Source organism: Macaca nemestrina, chromosome 6 (assembly GCF_043159975.1).
Source record: "Macaca nemestrina isolate mMacNem1 chromosome 6, mMacNem.hap1, whole genome shotgun sequence".
Taxonomy (NCBI): Eukaryota; Metazoa; Chordata; class Mammalia; order Primates; family Cercopithecidae; genus Macaca; species Macaca nemestrina.
In genome coordinates this window covers 4091278-4109703 of record NC_092130.1, presented here as the reverse complement: position 1 = coordinate 4109703, position 18426 = coordinate 4091278, and the positions used below count along the sequence as shown (strand labels likewise).

The 18426-nt window shown below is 40.6% G+C and overlaps 1 protein-coding gene across 5 annotated transcripts in view; it reads left to right on the top strand.

Annotated features, from left to right (window-relative positions):
* The window catches only part of LOC105480933 (SUMO interacting motifs containing 1), a 93301-nt gene that overhangs the window by 19616 nt on the left and 55259 nt on the right, over positions 1 to 18426 (top strand). Inside the window, exon 1 of one of the 5 annotated variants that reach the window (XM_071098062.1) lies at positions 5461 to 6074. The exons of the other annotated variants lie outside the window; for them this stretch is intronic. Within the exon in view, the coding sequence (XP_070954163.1) occupies positions 6003 to 6074 (72 nt within the window). The 5' untranslated portion in view covers positions 5461 to 6002. Of the gene's footprint in view, positions 1 to 5460; positions 6075 to 18426 lie in introns of those variants that run through there. 5 annotated transcript variants of the gene reach the window in all.

Here is an 18426-nt window from a genome sequence, read left to right as displayed (position 1 = left end):
ATAAGAATAGCTGGCATTTATGCCAGGCACATGTCAAGTGCTTTACTTCGATTAACTCATCATCTTCGCTGCAACCTCATGAGGTAGGTAGTATTATTATCCCTGTTTGGTAAATGAGGAAACTAAGGTAGGTTCAACGAGATGCTAACTAGTAGAGCAGGTTTACCACCACTTGTCTCCATCTTTAAGATCCTGGGGCAAACTTTCAAACCTCATGCCAGGTTTCCAAGGGAACATCGGGTGGAGATGCTAGTAGTAAATGGTTAAGTGGAAAAAAGCAAGTCACAAAATATAATTCTATTTTTTAAATGGATGGTTTTGAAAAAATAGACCCACCAGAGTTTTTTAATCTGAAAATTGTTTTTCAAAACTCCTTTTTTGTTTTTTTGGTTTTTTTGTTTTGTTTTGTTTTGTTTTAGATAGAGTCTCGCTATGTCACCCAGGCTGGAGTGCAGCGGCACGATCGCGGCTCACTGCAACCTCCACTTCCCGGGTTCAAGCACTTCTCCTGCCTCAGCCTCCTGAGTAGCTGGGATTGCAGGCATACACCACCACACCAAGCTATATATTTTTTTTAACTCTTATCAGGTACTTTAAAAAATTACCTTCTCTTTCTTAACCCGTTCCCCCAAATATTATGTTAGTGAACTTATTAATATAATATTCAGTACAGCTGTATGGAGCTGCCATAGAATAGAAAGCAAAATTCATCTACATTTTTAATTTAATACATCAGATGTGAAATTAACTTGGGTCTTAAATCAAGTTCAGCTTCCTTGTAAGCCTACAGATTACTTCCAACATCCCTCATTCATCCTGAGCTGTCTTTGGGAGGTTGGTGGGTCTGGCTACCCATGAAGGCAAAGTGTTCCTTCCTGACTGGAAGGAATTTAGTTTTGTATTTTTACGTTAGCTAATTTGTAAAGTATTACCTTATTCCAGTGGGTCTTTTAATAACAGCTTTATTAAGGTATAATTCCATACCATACCATAAAATTCTCTTAGTTGTGCAGCCATCACCACTATCTAATTTTAGAACATTTACTTCATTCCAGAAGGAAACCATGTACCCTCCAATGGGTTCTCTGGTTTGCTTATGTTTTAAAGGTGCATAATCATATCATTCAAAAATTAATTTTTCCTATTTTAAATTATAAACATGGCCGGGCGCGGTGGCTCACGCCTGTAATCCCAGCACTTTGGGAGGCCGAGGCGGGCGGATCACAAGGTCAGGAGATCGAGACCACGGTGAAACCCCGTCTCTACTAAAAATACAAAAAATTAGCCGGGCGCGGTTGTGGGCGCCTGTAGTCCCAGCTACTCGGGAGGCTGAGGCAGGAGAATGGCGTGAACCCGGGAGGCGGAGCTTGCAGTGAGCCGAGATCGCGCCACTGCACTCCAGCCTGGGCCACAGAGCCAGACTCCGTCTCAAAAAAAAAAAAAATAAATAAAAAAATAAATAAATAAATAAATAAATAAATAAACATTAGGCTGGGCACGGTGGCTCACACCAGTAATCCCAACACTTTGGGAGGCTGAGGTGGACAGATCACTTGAGTCAGGAGTTCGAGACCAGCCTGGACAATATGGTGAAACCCCATCTCCACTAATACAAAAAATTAGCCAGGCATGGTAGTCCAGCTACTTGGGAGGCTGAGGACTAAGAGTCGCTTGAACCCAGGAGGCAGAGGTTGCAGTGAGCCAAGATGGCTCCACTGCACTCCAGCCTGGTGACAGAGCGAGACTCCATCTGAAAAAAAAAATTATAAACATTATTTTTAAATTGTAAATAGACCAGGCGTGGTGACTCAGGCCTATAATCCCAACACTTTGGGAGGCTGAGGCGGGCGGATCACTTGAGGTCAGGAGTTCGAGACCAGCCTGGCCAACATGGCGAAACCCCATCTCTACTAAAAATACAAAACTTAGCTGGGAGTGGTGGCATGCGCCTATAGTCTCACCTACTCTGGAGGCTGAGGCATGGCAATTGCTTGAACCTGGGAGGTGGAAGTTGCAGTGAGCCGAAATCGTGCCACTGCACTCCAGCCTGTTCAACAGAGCAAGACTCTATCTCAACACTAATTATAATAATCATAAATTGTAGCCGGGCGCGGTGGCTCAAGCCTGTAATCCCAGCACTTTGGGAGGCCGAGGTGGGCGGATCACAAGGTCAGGAGATCGAGACCACAGTGAAACCCCGTCTCTACTAAAAATACAAAAAATTAGCCGGGCGCGGTGGCGGGCGCCTGTAGTCCCAGCTACTCAGGAGGCTGAGGCAGGAGAATGGCGTGAACCCAGGAGGCGGAGCTTGCAGTGAGCCGAGATCGCGCCACTGCACTCCAGCCTGGGCAACAGCGTGAGACTTCATCTCAAAAAAAAAAAATAAATAAAAATAAAAAATAAATTGTAAATAGAGGTAGGAAATTCTTATGTAAGAACCTGCCCCTGTCTATTTCTACTCTAGATTACTACAGTTTTTGTGTATTGCTCCAGAAATTTTCCCTGTGTGTGCACAAACATATGTAGGTGTATAATTGTTTCCCAATGGGGTCATACTAACTTTTTTAAACTGCTTATTATAGGCATTAAAATAAAAGCGAAAAGAAAATTTATATATATTAATATATATAATTAGTATATATGTTTTAAAATTAAAAATATATATAATAGACATTTTAAAAATTCGTACCACATTCAGACCATTATTCATTTTGCTCACAATAGTATTCCCAGTGCACAATATGGTGCCTGGTACATTGTAAGTATTCATTCAATAATCATTTTATCAGCTGCATGTTATTCTAATGTTAAAAAATGTTATTCTAATGTTAAAAAGTCATGTTAAATTACTCAGGAATAGAAAACCAAACATCGTATGTTCTCACTTATAAGTGGGAGCTAAAGATGCAAAGGCATAAGAATGACTTTGGCAACTCAGGGGGAAGGGGTGAGAAAGGGGCGGAAAGACTACAAATTGGGTTCAGTGTATACTGCTTGGGTGGTAGGTACACCAAAACCTCACAAATCATCACCAAAGAACTTACTTGTATAATCAAATACCACCTATTCCCCAAAAACCTATGAAACTAAAAAGAAATTTTAATAAAAATTTTTAAAAACCTAAATTAGCCAGTCTCTTGATTTTAATTTTTTTGCTGTTAGACTATGATATGATGAATCCTCTTGCATAGTCATTAAAATACGACTTTTTTCTCTGCATTTTATGGTTAAAAAAGGAAAAAAATGTTTGTAGGATTTGTAGGACAAGTGGACAAGTTCCTTGCAGTGGAATTTTGAGGATAAAGAGTAATATGTCTTTTTTATTTTAATATATACCACTATTGTGGACATTATGTCATTCCTTCTGAGATCCTAGTGTCTGAATTTCAGAATACTAGGAGTGTACAGAACTCTCACCTTCAGAGATACAATCTACTTCTGTGTAAAGAAGCAGAAATGGCAGATGCTCACTTTCCCAGGCTCCATTGCACCTAGTGCTAAGATGTGGGACCTAGGTTCTACCAGAAGCTGGTGACGGGAAGAAGCAGGGCCCAGGTGAACTCCAATTTAGTGAAGATGGCAGCAGCAGTGTCAATTATATGCAGCAGTAGTAAAGTTCTTTGTTTTTTTCTTTCCTTTTTTTTTTTCAGATGGAGTCTTGCTGTGTCACTCAGGCTGGAGTGCAGTAGCACAACCTCAACTCACTGCAACCTCCACCTCCGGAGTTCAAGTGATTCTCCTGCCTCAGCTTCCTGAGTAGCTGGGATTACAGGTGCACACCACCATGCCTGGCTAATTTTTGTATTTTTAGTAGAGACAGGGTTTCATATCAGCCAGGCTGGTCTCAAGTGATCCGCCCACCTCAGCTTCCTAAAGTGCTGGGATTACAGGCACAAGCCACCACGCCCGACTGCTTTTTCTATTTCAAATGAAGTTATGAATAATCTTATCTGTTACTTTTTAAAATCCCATTGGAATTTTGTTTGTAATTATTAAGCTTATAGATCAATTTGGGTAGAACAAATGGTTTTTAAAATTTAGATTTTTGTTATAAAAGGTGTATGATGGCTGGGTGGCTCACGCCTGTAATCCCAGCCAGCACTTGGGAAGGCCGAGGTGGGCAGATCACTTGAGGCTGGGAGTTTGAGACCAGCCTGGCCAACATGACAAAACCCGATCTCTACTAAAAATACAAAAAGTAGCCAGGTGTAGTGGCACACACCTGTAATCCCAGCTACTCTGGAGGCTGAGGCAGGAGAATCACTTGAACCCGGGAGGCGGAAGTTGCAGTGGGCTGAGATCATGCCACTGCACTCCAGCCTGGGTGACAGAGCAAAACATAAAAGGAAAAAAAAAAAAAGGTTTATGAATAAGTAATTTAAGTAGACCTATATTCAATAAAGAAATAGAATCAGTAATTATTAGTACCTTCCATAACAGAAAGTACCAGGCCCAGATGGGTTGGCGAGTGAATTCCAACAAATATTTAAGGAATAAATGATATAAATTCTCAACAATCTTTCACAGAATAGAAGCAGAGGGACTACTCTGTAACTAACTCTGTGAGACCAACATTACACTAATACCAAAACAAGACAAATTATAAGAGAAAACTACAGACCAATATCTTTTATGAACACAGATGTAAAAATCCTCAATAAAATATTAGCAAATCAAATCCAACAATGTTCAAAAAGAATTATACATCGTGACCAAGTAGGATTTCTCCCAGGTATGCAAAGTCAATTCATCATTTAAATCCATTAATGCAATTCACCCCACATCAGTAGGCTAAAGAAGAGAAATCACATGATCCCTTCAATAGATGCCAAAAAAGGATTTAACACCCATTCATGATTAAAAAAAAAAAAAACAACAACCTTCCAGCACACTAGGAATATAGGAATACAGGGGAACTTCAGAAAGAACATCTACAAAAACCTGCCACTAACATCATACCTAACGGTGAAAAACTTGAAGCATTCCTACTAAGATCAGGGATAAGGCAAGGATGTCTCCTCACTACTCCTTTTCAGCATTGTACTGGAGGTCCTAGCTAATGCGACAAGAAAACAGAAGAAAAGAAAGATACAGGGCTGGGCATGGTAGATCACGCCTGTAATCTGAGCACTTTGGGAGGCCAAGGCAGGCAGATTACTTGAGGCCAGGAATTCGAGACCATCCTGGCCAACGTGGTGAAACCTTGTCTCTACTAAAAATATACAAATCAGCCAGGCATGGTGGTGAGCACCTGTAGTCCTAGCTACTTGGGAGGCTGAGGCAGAAGAATCACTTGAACCCAGGAAGCAGAGGTTGCAATGAGCTGAGATTGCACCACTGCGCCCCAGCCTGGGTGACAGAGTGAGACTCTGTCTCAAAAAAAAAACAAAAGATATGTGGATTGGGAAGAAAGAAAATTGTATTTGTTCACTGAAGACATGATTTTTCTATGTAGAAAATCTCAAAGAATCTAGAAAAAACCTCTTGGAACTAACAAGCAATTATAGTGAGTTTGCAGAGCACAGGGTTAACATACAAAAAAGTCAGTTGCTTTCCTATATACCAACAATGAAAAAGTGGAATTTGAAATGAAAAATACATTACCATTTACATTAGCACTCTCAAAAATTGAACAAATAGACATAAATATAACAAAATATCTACAAGATCTTTATAAGGAAAACTACAAAACTGTGATGACAGGTATCAAAGAAGAACTACATAAATGGAGAAATATGTTAGTGAATAGGAAAACTCAGTGTCATCAAGATGTCAATTCTTCCTGATTTAATTGGTAGATTCAATGCAATCCCAATCAAAATCCCAGCAATTTGTTCTGTGAACATCAACAAACTGATTGTAAAGTTTATATGGAGGGACAAAGGATTCAGAACAGCTGTCTTAGTTCATTTTGCATTGCTGTAAGGGAATACCTGAGGCTGAGTCATTTATAAAGAAAAGAGGTTTGTTTGACTCATAATTCTGCAGGCTGAGCAAGAAGCATGGCACCAGCATCTGCTTCTGGTGAGGACCTCAGGAAGCTTCCAACCATGGCAGAGGCGAATGGGGAGCAGGTATGTCTCATGGTGAGAGAAGGAGGAGGAGAAAAAAGAACAATCATATTTTGAAGAAACTATGAGTGAGAACTGGCTCAATCCCTTGAGGATGGCCATGACATTTATGAGGGATCCGTCCCCATAATTCCACCAGGTCCTCCCTCCAACATTGGGGATCAAATTTTAACCTGACTCTTGGAGGGGCCAAATATCCAAACTGTATTATTCTTTCCCTGGCCCCCTAAATGTCATATCTTTCTCACATTGCAAAATAGAATCATCCTTTCCCAATAGTTTCCAAAGTCTTAACTCATTTCACTATCAATTAAAAAATGCAAAATCTCCTCTGAGACTGAAGGCTAATTTCTTACAGCTGTGAACCTGTAAGATGAAAAGCAAGTTATTGAATTCTAAGATACAATGGTTATACAGGCATAGGGTAAACATTCCCATTCCAGAAGGAAAAAAATGGCCAAAAGAAAGGAGTAATAGGCCTCATGCAAGTCCAGAATTCAGCAGGGCAGACATTAAATCTTAAAGCTCCAAAATAATCTCCCTTAACTCCATGTCCTGCATCCTGGGCACACTGGTGCAAGGGGTGGGCTCCTAAGGCCTTGGGCAGCCTCACCCCTTGGTTTTACTGGGGCACAGCCCATATGGCTACTCTCACAGGTGGGAGTTGTGCCTTTGGCTTTTCCAGGCTGAAAGTACAACCTGCTGGTGGCTCTACCACTCTGGGCTCTGGAGGGCAGCAGCCTTGTTCTACTAAGGAGTACCCCAGTGGGGATTCTGTAGGGGCTCAAACTCCACATCTCCCCTTGGCACTCCCCTGGTAGAGTCTCTCTGCGGGGGCTCTGCCCCTGTGGCAGGCTTCTGCCTGGGCATGCAGACTTTCTGATACATCTTCTGAAATCTAGGTGGAAACTGCCAGAATGCACTCTCGCATTCTGTGTGTCTACAGACTTAACACCACATAGAAGCTGTCAGGGCCTCTGATTGGCAGCCTGAGCCATGCCTGAGGCCTGAACAGCCTGAATTTGGATTGGGCTCCTGAAAGCATTCTGTCCGTCTAGGTCTCTAGGCCTTTTCCCCATTGTCTTGCTAATTTCTTTTGCAAGTGGTTGCTCTTCAGCCCCTTTAAATTTCTCTCCTAAAAATGCTTGTTCCTTCCCTACCACAGGACTGGGTTGTAAATTTTTCAAACTTTTACACTCTGCTTTCCTTTTAATTTTAAGTTGAAACCTTAGATCAGCCCTTTGCTCCCACATTTGATTGTGGACTGTGAGATTTAGAACAAAGCAATGATACTTGCTTTTACCGCTCCTATTCAGATGGTGCTGGAAGTCTCAAATGGTGCAATTAGTTAAGAAAAGGAAATAGGCCAGGCATGGTGGCTCATGCCTGTAATCCCAGCACTTTGGGAGGCCAAGGAGGAAAGATTGCTTGGGCCCAGAAGTTCAAGACCAGCCTGAGCAACATAGGGAGATACCATTTCTACAAAAAAAGTAAAATAGGAAAGGGGAATAAAAGGCATACAGATTGGAAAAAAGAAATGAAACTGTCCCTATTTCCAGATGACATGATTGTCTATGCAGAAGATCTCAAGGAGTATACCCACCCCCAACAACAACAACAACACAGCCCTCCTAGGACCTAATTGAGTGAGTTTAACAAGGTCACTGGATACAAATTCAACACAAGCCTTGACCAGGAATTTTTTCCTTCAGGAGTATAGCCAACTTAGAAGGACTCTCCACTGAAAAACAAACAAACAGGATTCTGACTGAAACTAATTTTTCCTGCTAGCCAAGCTGGCAAGAATTAACAAAAGTCTCCAAAGAGTAAAATTAACCAAAAACTGTGAGAAGAAACTAGAGTGATAGGCAGCAAATCCTATTATCAATACCGTAAGTGGGTGATAAGCTTTGGGTCAGTCGTTTGCTGGTATAGGTGAATCTGACACTTCCAATTTATTAAGTCCAAAGCCCCAAAAGAAAAGTGTTCTGGTTTCTGAGCTTTCTTTGTTTTGCTCTAAAATGTGAATAATGTTCACTTCACAATGTCTGAAAATAGGGTTAATTAGGAGGCCTGATGGAATTGTTTCCTAGTTTCACTCTGCAGATGCCAAATAACGGGACGCCTTAGTAATCTGTGTTTCTCCTCCCTCTGGTAATCCAACTGTTAAAATTAGAAAGATAATTTGTTATCTGTGAAAGTTTAATTGGAGCAATATGTGATGGAAATGCAAATTACTTAATTAGGAGTTAGGGAGAGTATGAGAGAATAATGAAAAATTAACAAATATTATTAGATTAAATTTATTTATTAATCATGTGTTGGATCCAAGTACCTTATAGCTAACAAGGATACAGGATACAAAAAGAGGTTATTCTCAAATGGGGAAGAAGATAATTAAGTATCCTGCAAAATGCCTCATGATATGTGCTAAAGTAACATTAGTATGTACAGTGTGCTATGAAACTATCAAAGAGGAGAGCAACTGACTTCTCCAAAGTTTGAAGAGCAATGCAGTTGGATTCTATTTCCAATCTGTGAAACTCCCTCACCATACCTGTTAAAGTACTCTCTGAGGGCCCAGTGAAAAATCAGGCAGATACCAGAGAGGAATCTATTCATATAAGATAGCTGCATAGGGTGATACCTGTGACTTTGTGGCTTTTTTAACTGATTGCATTCCCCAATCATTTGCAGTTTGGGTGGCAGAAAGCTGAGATTTTATGGACTTGAAATGTTAGGGGACAGAGGTCAAGGCTGGCAAAGCAAGAAATTACAGAAGAATCCTTGCAAACAAGAAAAATCGTGAGAAGGGTGAACCACAAAATTTTAGTATAAGGACTGCTCAGGTGCTTGGCTGACAGCCAAATTATGTAGGCACAACAGAGGACCCCTCTGCCTCAAGAAGCCAGGTTAAAACAACAGCAGCTGGAAACCATAAGAATAAAGATATCAGTACCTATATTGTACAAGGGAGACAAAGTTTGCAGTTCAAATCTAGGCAGGTTAAGTATTAATATCTACTAGAACAACAACAAAAATCCCACAGCAATTCTTAGAAGAACACAGTTAAACCCAGTGTCTAGGCATGCAAAGAAACAGAAGTGTGAATCGTACTCAAGGAGGGGGAAAGGGCAGTCAATAGAAACTGACTCTGAGTGAGCCTAGTTGTTGGATTTAACAGAAACTTCAAAGCAGTTATTGTAAATGTGTTCAATGAGATAAAATATGACATCAATGAGTGGGTAGAAAATCTCAACCAAGAAATGGAAACTATAAAAATGGAAATTTGAGAGTTGAAAAATACAGTAACTGAAAATTTTTTAAAATCTAAATAGCTTCAACAGTAGATTAGAAAACAAAGCAGATTGGCAAAAGAAGCCATGAAGTTCAAGCTAGATCAATAGAAATCACCCAGTTTCAAGACACAGGGGAGAAAAAGCCAGAATAAAGTTGAAAAGAGGTATGGGTAGAAAATCTCAACCAAGAAATGGAAACTATAAAAATGGAAATTTGAGAGTTGAAAAATACAGTAACTGAAAATTTTTTAAAATCTAAATAGCTTCAACAGTAGATTAGAAAACAAAGCAGATTGGCAAAAGAAGCCATGAAGTTCAAGCTAGATCGATAGAAATCACCCAGTTTCAAGAAACAGGGGAGAAAAAGCCGGAATAAAGTTGAAAAGAGGTAGGTAGGGCAATATCAAACAATCCATTATAGGTATAATTAGAGTCTTAGAAAGAACGGCAGCAGTAGATTATAGAAAATGTTTTAAAGAAATAATGACTGGAATTTTCTCACATTTTATGGGAAAAAATTAACTTACCCAAGAAGTATAGCAGACTGAAAGCAAGATAATCACAATGAAAACCACTTACTGACTATCCAGAGAAAAATGGTATATTGTACATAGGGAACAACAGTGCAATTAACACCTCACTTCCTTTTTTTTTTTTGAGACGGAGTCTCGCTCTGTCGCCCAGGCTGGAGTGCAGTGGCTGGATCTCAGCTCACTGCAAGCTCCGCCTCCCGGGTTCACGCCATTCTCCTGCCTCAGCCTCCCGAGTAGCTGGGACTACAGGCGCCTGCCACCTCGCCTGGCTAGTTTTTTTGTATTTGTAGTAGAGACGGGGTTTCACCGTGTTAGCCAGGATGGTCTCGATCTCCTGACCTCGTGATCCGCCCGTCTCAGCCTCCCAAAGTGCTGGGATTACAGGGTTGAGCCACCGCGCCCGGCCAACACCTCACTTCTTATCAGAAACTGTGAAGGTCAAAAGACATTGGACCAACATATTCAAATGATGGAAAAAAGAAAGCTTTCAGTCAAGAATTCTGCATCTGGCGAAATTATCCTTCAAATATAAGGGGAAAATAAAGACATTTTTGGATAAACAGAGATGAGAGAATTTTTCACTAGTAGACTTGCACTATAAGACATTTTGACTGAAGGGAAATGACACCTAAATGGATATTTGGATCTACACAAAGGAATGAAGTATACATGAAATTGTAAACGTGTGTAAAACAAAAATAATGATTTTTTGTTATGTCTTAATATCTTTTTACAATGTATACAGATAATACACAGGATAACCTCCCAATCTCAACCTCCCAGGTTCAAGCAATCCTCTTGACTCAACCCCTCAAGTAGCTGGGACTACAGGCACGCACCACCATGCCCAGCTAATTTTTTTTGTAGCAATGGGGTTTCACCATGTTGCCAAGGCTGATCTCCAACTCCTGAGCTCAAGCAATCTGCCCGCCTTGGCCTCCCAAAGTGCTAAGACTACAAGCCTGAGCCACCATGCTGTGCCAAGTAATTCAGTACATTTTCTAAAATTTTCTAAAGTACACTGGAATAAATTGAATTTATACACTGTAGTCCCAAGAGCAACCATTAAAAATATGATGAAAAGAGATATACATAGAAAACCAATAGAGGAATTAAAATGGAATGCCAAAAATTATGTGACTAGCATAAAGGGAGGTAGGAAAAGAGGGACAGAGAAACAAGTAATGGATAGAAGAAATAGGAAAGAGACGGTATGATCGTAGATTTAAAACTGAACATGTAAATAAGTGTAAATAGACCAAAATTCTAAACAAAAGGCAGAGATTGTCAGACTGGACCAAAAAAAAGCAAAAACCAAGTATGTGCTAACTGTATGAAATGTACTGTCTATATGAGAGACATTCTACGTATAAAGATGCAAATACACTGAGAGTAAAAGGATAGAAAGAAATATACCATGCAAATAGTATGCACTAGAAATTTGTAGTAACTCTGTTCTTACCAGAAAAACAAGACATCAATACAAGGAAGATTTTTGGAGACTATGAGGAATCTTTCATAATGATAAAAGAGTTAATACATTAGGAAGTTATGAGAATTACATGTGTATATGCACCTAATAAATATAGTTTCAAAATACGTGAAGCAAACAACTAAGAGGGAAAACAGTCAAAGTTAGAACTGTAGTTGGACACTTTTCACTCTGTAACTGATAATACAACTGGATCTCCCCCCACCAAAGTAAAGAAATCAAAGATCTGAAAAACACTATTAGCTACCATGACCTGATTGATATTTATAGAACTGTAACTAACAAATACAGAATACACTTTTTCTCCCTAAGTACACAAGGAAGATTCACCAGGGTAGGCCATGTGTTAGGACATAAGTCTCAGTGTATTTCAAAAGATTAAAATCTTACAGAGTATGTTTTCTGACCATAATGGAAGTAAATTTGAACCAGATGATAATAAAATGAGTACATATTAAAAATTGTGTCCTTCAGAAAAATTCACATACTTTTTGAAATTGTGGGATGAAGCCAAAGTAGTCATTACAGTGAAATTTTTAGTTTTAAATGTTAATGTTAGAAAAGAAAAAAGTCTAAACCTAAGCTTCCATTTAAGAAGCTGGAGAAAGAACAAATTAAATCTAAAGTAGAAAGAAGGAAATAATAAAGATAACAGAAATAGATGAAATAGGAAACAGATTAAAAAGATCAATAAATGTCTAGCTAGATTTATCAGGGATTTAAAAAATGTTACCAATATTGGGAATAAAAATAGGAATTGGGAATAAATCTATACAGAGTATAGAATTATAAAGTTGATAAGGGAATATTATGAACAATTTTATGCCAATAAATTTGATATTTTAAATGAAATGGACACATTTCTGGAAAAACACAAGTCATAAAACTAACACAAGAAGGCAGATAAAATATTGATAGCCCTATGTCTACTAAAGAAATTGAATTTGTAATTTTATTTTGCACCTTTCCTGAAAAGCAAATTTCAGGTGCAAAGAGCTTCACTGGTGAATTTCACCAAATATTTAAGAAAGACATAGCACCATTCAAACACAACTTAAATAGAAGGGATGGGACTGTTTCTCAAGTTATTTTATGAATTCAGTTTTACTCTGATAACAAAAACAGAAAAAGAAATTACAAAAAAAGAAAATTACAAATAAAAATCCCACATAAACATGCAAATTTATTTTTCTTAGAGACAAGGCCTTACTCTATTGCCCAGGCCAGAGTGCAGCCTTGACCTTCTAGGTTTAAGCAGTCCTCCCTTCTAAGCTTCCCAAGTAGCTGGGATCACAGGCATGCACCACCCCGCCCAGCTAGTTTATTTATTTATTTTTTTTTTTTGTAGAGATGAGGTCTTGCTTTGTTGCCCAGGCTGGTCTTGAACTCCTGAGCTCAAGAGATCCTCCCACCTAGGCCTTCCAAAGTGCTGGGATTACAGGCATGCGCCACTGTGCCCAGGATAAATATGCAAAAATTATTAACAGAATATCAATTCACTGAAGCCCATCAATATAGGAAAAGAACAATACATCATAACCAAGAGAAGATTTCCCAGGATTGCAAGGTTAATTTAACACTAGAAAATCAATCAATATAAATTCTGATATTAGTAGAACAAAAAATCATCATCATCTTAACAGATGCCGAAGAAGCATTTGACAAAATTAAAAGCTATTCCAAATTTAAATTCTGAGTAAACTAGGAAAAGAAAGGAACTTCCTTAAAGGCATCTGTGAAAACCCCACAGCTGGAATTATACTTAATGATGGAAGTCTGAAATTCTTTCTTCTAAGTTCAAGAATAAGCAGGGGAGGCAGAACAAGATGGCCGAATAGAACCCTCCAGCAGTTTCCCCCCAGCAAGAACACCAACTTGAACAACTATCCACACAAGAAAACACTCTCATAAGAACTAAAACACAGGTGAGCAATCACAGTACCTGGTTTTAACATATTAAGGAAAGAGGCACTGAAGAGGTTAGGAAAGGTAGTCTTTAATTGCCTATACCACCCCTCCTCCATCCTCCAGCAGTGCAGTATGATGTGGAGAGAGAATCTATGTGCTTGGGAAAGGGAAAGTGAAGTGATTGTGGGAGTTTGCATTGGAACTCACTGCAGCTCTGTCACAGCAGAAAACAACACACGGCAGAATTTGGCTGGTGCCCACAGCAGGAGCATTTAGAACACACATAGCCAGAGGCAAATCGTCCATCCTAGCAGTCGGAACTTGAGTTCCAGCTAGCCCCACCACCATGGGCTAAGGTGCTCTGGTGTGCTAAATAAATTTGAAAGGCAGTCTAGGCCACAAGGACTGCAATTCCTGCACGAGACCTGGTGCTGTGTTAGGCTCAGAACCAGGGGATTTGGGGTCCACACAATACAGTGAGACACCAGCTGGGGCAGCCAAGGGAAAGCTTATGTCACCGCTTCCCCAACTTCAGGCAGCACAGCTCACAGCACCAGGAGGAGCGGGAAGAGGAAAGAGGGGCCAGGCATGGTGGCTCACGCCTGTAATCCCAGCACTTTGGGAGGCCAAGGTGGGCAGATCACCTGAGGTCAGGAGATCGAGACCAGCCTGGCCAACATGGTGAAACCCTGTCTCTACTAAAAATACAAAAATCAGCCAGTCATGGTGGCAGGCACCTGTAATCTAAGCTACTCAGGAGGCTGAGGCCTGAGAATCGTTTGAACCCTGGAGGCGGAGGTTGCAGTGAGCCAAGATCACACTACTGTGCTCCAGCCTGGGTGACAGAGCAAGGCTCTGTCGCAAAAAAAAAAAAAAAAGAGGTGTATGAGTAGATAATTTAAGTAGACCTATATCCAATAAAGAAATTGAATCAATAATTATTAATAACCTTCCAGAACTGGACAGCATTCTGTTAAGTGAAATAAGTTAGGCACAGAAAGACAAATTTTGCATGTCCTCACTGTTTGTGGGAGGTAAAAATTAGGCTTATGGCGATAGTGAGTAGAATGATGGTTACCAGAGGCTAGGAAGGGGAGTAGGGGGTTGGGAGAGAATGGATGGTTATTGGGTACAAAAATATTGTTAGATACAATGAATAAGATCTAGTATTTGATAGCACAACAAGGTGACTACAGTAAGCAATATTTTATTATACATTTCAGAATGACTGAGGGAGTATAATTGGAATGTTCTTGACAAAGAAATGAATTCTTGAGGTGATGGATACTCATTTGCCCTGATGTAATTGTTACACATTATATAATGTCTCAAAATATTTCTGTCTCAAAATGTCTCAGGTACCCCATAAATATATATAATATACAATTATTATATTATATTATATATATATGTATCTACTATGTACTTATAAAAAGAAAAAGAAAAAGCAATGGCCAGGCACAGTGGCTCACGCTGGTCATCCCACCACTTTGGGAGACCAAGGCAAGAGGATTCCTTGAGCCCAGGAGTTCAAGACCAGTCTGTAGTGACATCACGTCTCTATGAAAAAAAAAAAAAGCTGGGCTTGGAGGTACGCACCTGCAGTCCCTGCTACACAGGAGGCTGAGGTCATAGGATCATGCCACTGCACTCCAGCCTGTGTGACATAGCAAGACCCCATCTCAAAAAGCAAAAAGCAAGAATGTCTGTTCTTGGCACTTCTATTCAGAATTATACTGAATGCCTTAGCAATTGTAATAAGGCAAAAAATATATATATACAGATTGGAAAGGAAGTAAGACTTATTTGCAGACAACACATATATAGAAATGTATATAGAAATCCTAGGTTCCAAGATGGCCGAATAGGAACAACTCCAGTCTACAGCCCCCAGCGTAAGCAATGCAAAAGACAGGTGATTTCTGCATTTCCAACTGAGGTACTGGGTTCATCTCACTGGGGCTTGTCGGACAGTGGGTGCAGGACAGTAGGTGCAGCCCACTGAGCGAGAGCCAAAGCAGGGCGAGGCATCGCCTCACCCAGCAAGCACAAGGTGTCAGGGAATTCCATTTCCTAGCCAAGGGAAGCTGTGACAGATGGCACCTGGAAAATCGGGTCACTCCCACCCTAATACTGTGCTTTTCCAACGGTCTTAGCAAACGGCACACCAGGAGATTATATCCCGCACCTGGCTCGGAGGGTCCCACGCCCATGGAGCCTCACTCATTGCTAGCACAGCAGTCTGAGATCAAACTGCAAGGTGGCAGCAAGTCTGGGGAGGAGCGCCGGCCATTGCTGAGGCTTGAGTAGGTAAATCAGCCAGGAAACTTGAACTGGGTGGAACCCACCGCAGCTCAAGGAGGCCTGCCTGCCTCTGTAGACTGTACCTCTGAGGGCAGGGCATAGCTGAACAAAAGGTAGCAAAAACTTCTGCAGATTTAAATGTCCCTGTCTGACAACTTTGAAGAGAGTAGTGGTTCTCCCAGAACCGAGTTTGAGATCTGAGAATGGACAGACTGCCTCCTCAAGTGGGTCCCTGACCCCCGAGTAGCCTAACAGTGAGGCACCTCTCAGTAGGGGCCGACTGACACCTCACACGACCAGGTGCCCCTCTGAGATGAAGCTTCCAGAGGAATGATCAGGCAGCAACATTTGCTATTCTGCAATATTTGCTGTTCTGCAACCTCTGCTGGTGATACCTAGACAAACAGGGTGTGGGGTGGACCTCCAGCAAACTCCAACAGACCTGCAGCTAAGGGTCCTGACTGTTAGAAGGAAAACTAACAAACAGGACATCCACATCAAAACCCCATCTGTACGTTACCATCATCAAAGACCAAAGGTAGATAAAACCACAAAGATGGGGAGAAACCAGAGCAGAGAAGCTGAAAATTCTAAAAATCAGAGCGCCTCTTCTCCTCCAAAGGAATGCAGCTCCTTGCCAGCAACAGAACAAAGCTGGACGGAGAATGACTTTGATGAGTTGACAGAAGAAGACTTAAGACGATCAAACTTCTCCAAGCTAAAGGAGGATGTTCGAACCCATCGCAAAGAAGCTAAAAACCATGAAAAAAGATTGGATGAATGGCTAACTAGAATAACCAGTGTGGAGAAGTCCTTAAATGACCAGATGGAGCTGTAAACCATGGCACAAGAACTACGTGATGCATGCACAAGCTTCAGTAGCCGATTTGATCAACTGGAAGAAAGGTTATCAGTGATTGAAGATCAAATGAATGAAATGAAGCAAGAAGAGAAGTTTAGAGAAAAAAAGAGTTAAAAGAAACAAACAAAGCCTCCAAGAAATATGGGACTATGTGAAAAGACCAAATCTACGTCTGATTGGTGTACCTGAAAGTGATGGGGAGAATGGAACCAAGTTGGAAAACACTCTTCAGGGTATTATCCAGGAGAACTTCCCCAACCTAGCAAGGCAGGCCAACATTCAAATTCAGGAAATACAGAGAATGCCACAAAGATACTCCTCGAGAAGAGCAATTCCAAGATACATAATTGTCAGATTTACCAAAGTTGAAATGAAAGAAAAAATGTTAAGGGCAGCCAGAGAGAAAGGTTGGGTTACCCACAAAGGGAAGCCCATCAAACTAACAGCAGATCTCTCAGCAGAAACTCTACAAGGCAGAAGAGAGTGGGGGCCAATATTTGACATTCTTAAAGAAAAGAATTTTCAACCCAGAATTTCATATCCAGCCAAACTAAGCTTCATAAGTGAAGGAGAAATAAAATCTTTTACAGACAAGCAAATGCTGGGAGATTTTGTCACCACCAGGCCTGCCTTACAAGAGCTCCTGAAGGAAGCATTAAACATGGAAAGGAGCAACTGGTACCAGCCACTGCAAAAGCATGCCAAATTGTAAAGACCATCGAGGCTAGGAAGAAACTGCATCAACTAACGAGCAAAATAACCAGCTAACGTCATAATGACAGGATCAAATTCACACATAACAATATTAACCCTTGGGCGCCTGTAGTCCCAGCTACTCGGGAGGCTGAGGCAGGAGAATGGCGTGAACCCGGGAGGCGGAGCTTGCAGTGAGCCGAGATCGCGCCACTGCACTCCAGCCTGGGCGACAGAGCGAGACTCCGTCTCAAAAAAAAAAAAAAAAAAAAAAAAACAAAAAAACAATATTAACCTTAAATGTAAATGGGCTAAATGCACCAGTTAAAAGACACAGACTGGCAAATTGGATAAAGAGTCAAGACCGATCAGTGTGCTGTATTCAGGAGACCCATCTCACGTGCAGAGACACACATAGGCTCAAAATAAAGGGATAGAGGAAGATCTACCAAGCAAATGGAAAGCAAAAGAAAAGCAGGGATTGCAATCCTAGTCTCTGATAAAACAGACTTTGAACCAACAAAGATCAAAAGAGACAAAGAAGGCCATTACATAATGGTAAAGGGATCAATTCAACAAGAAGAGCTAACTATCCTAAATATATATGCACCCAATACAGGAGCACCCAGATTCATAAAGCAAGTCCTTAGAGACCTACAAAGAGACTTAGACTCCCACACAATAATAAGGGGAGACTTAAACACCCCATTGTCAACATTAGACAGATCAACGAGACAGAAAGTTAACATGAATATCCAGGAATTGAACTCAACTCTGCACCAAGCGGACCTAATAAACGTCCACAGAACTCTCCACCCCAAATCAACAGAATATACATTCTTCTCAGCACCACATCGCACTTATTCCAAAATTGACCACATAGTTGAAAGTAAAGCACTTCTCAGCAAATATAAAAGAACAGAAAATATAATAAACTGTCTCTCAGACCACAGTGCAATCAAACTGGAACTCAGGATTAAGAAACTCACTCAAAACCACTCAACTACATGGAAACCAAACAACCTGCTCCTGAATGAGCAGGTTACGTACCCTACTGGGTACATAACGAAATGAAGGCAGAAATAAAGATCTTCTTTGAAACCAATGAGAACAAAGACACAACATACCAGAATCTCTGGGACACATTTAAAGCAGTGTGTAGAGGGAAATTTATAGCACTAAATGCCCACAAGAGAAAGCAGGAAAGATCTAAAATTGACACCCTAACATCACAATTAAAAGAACTGGAGAAGCAAGAACAACA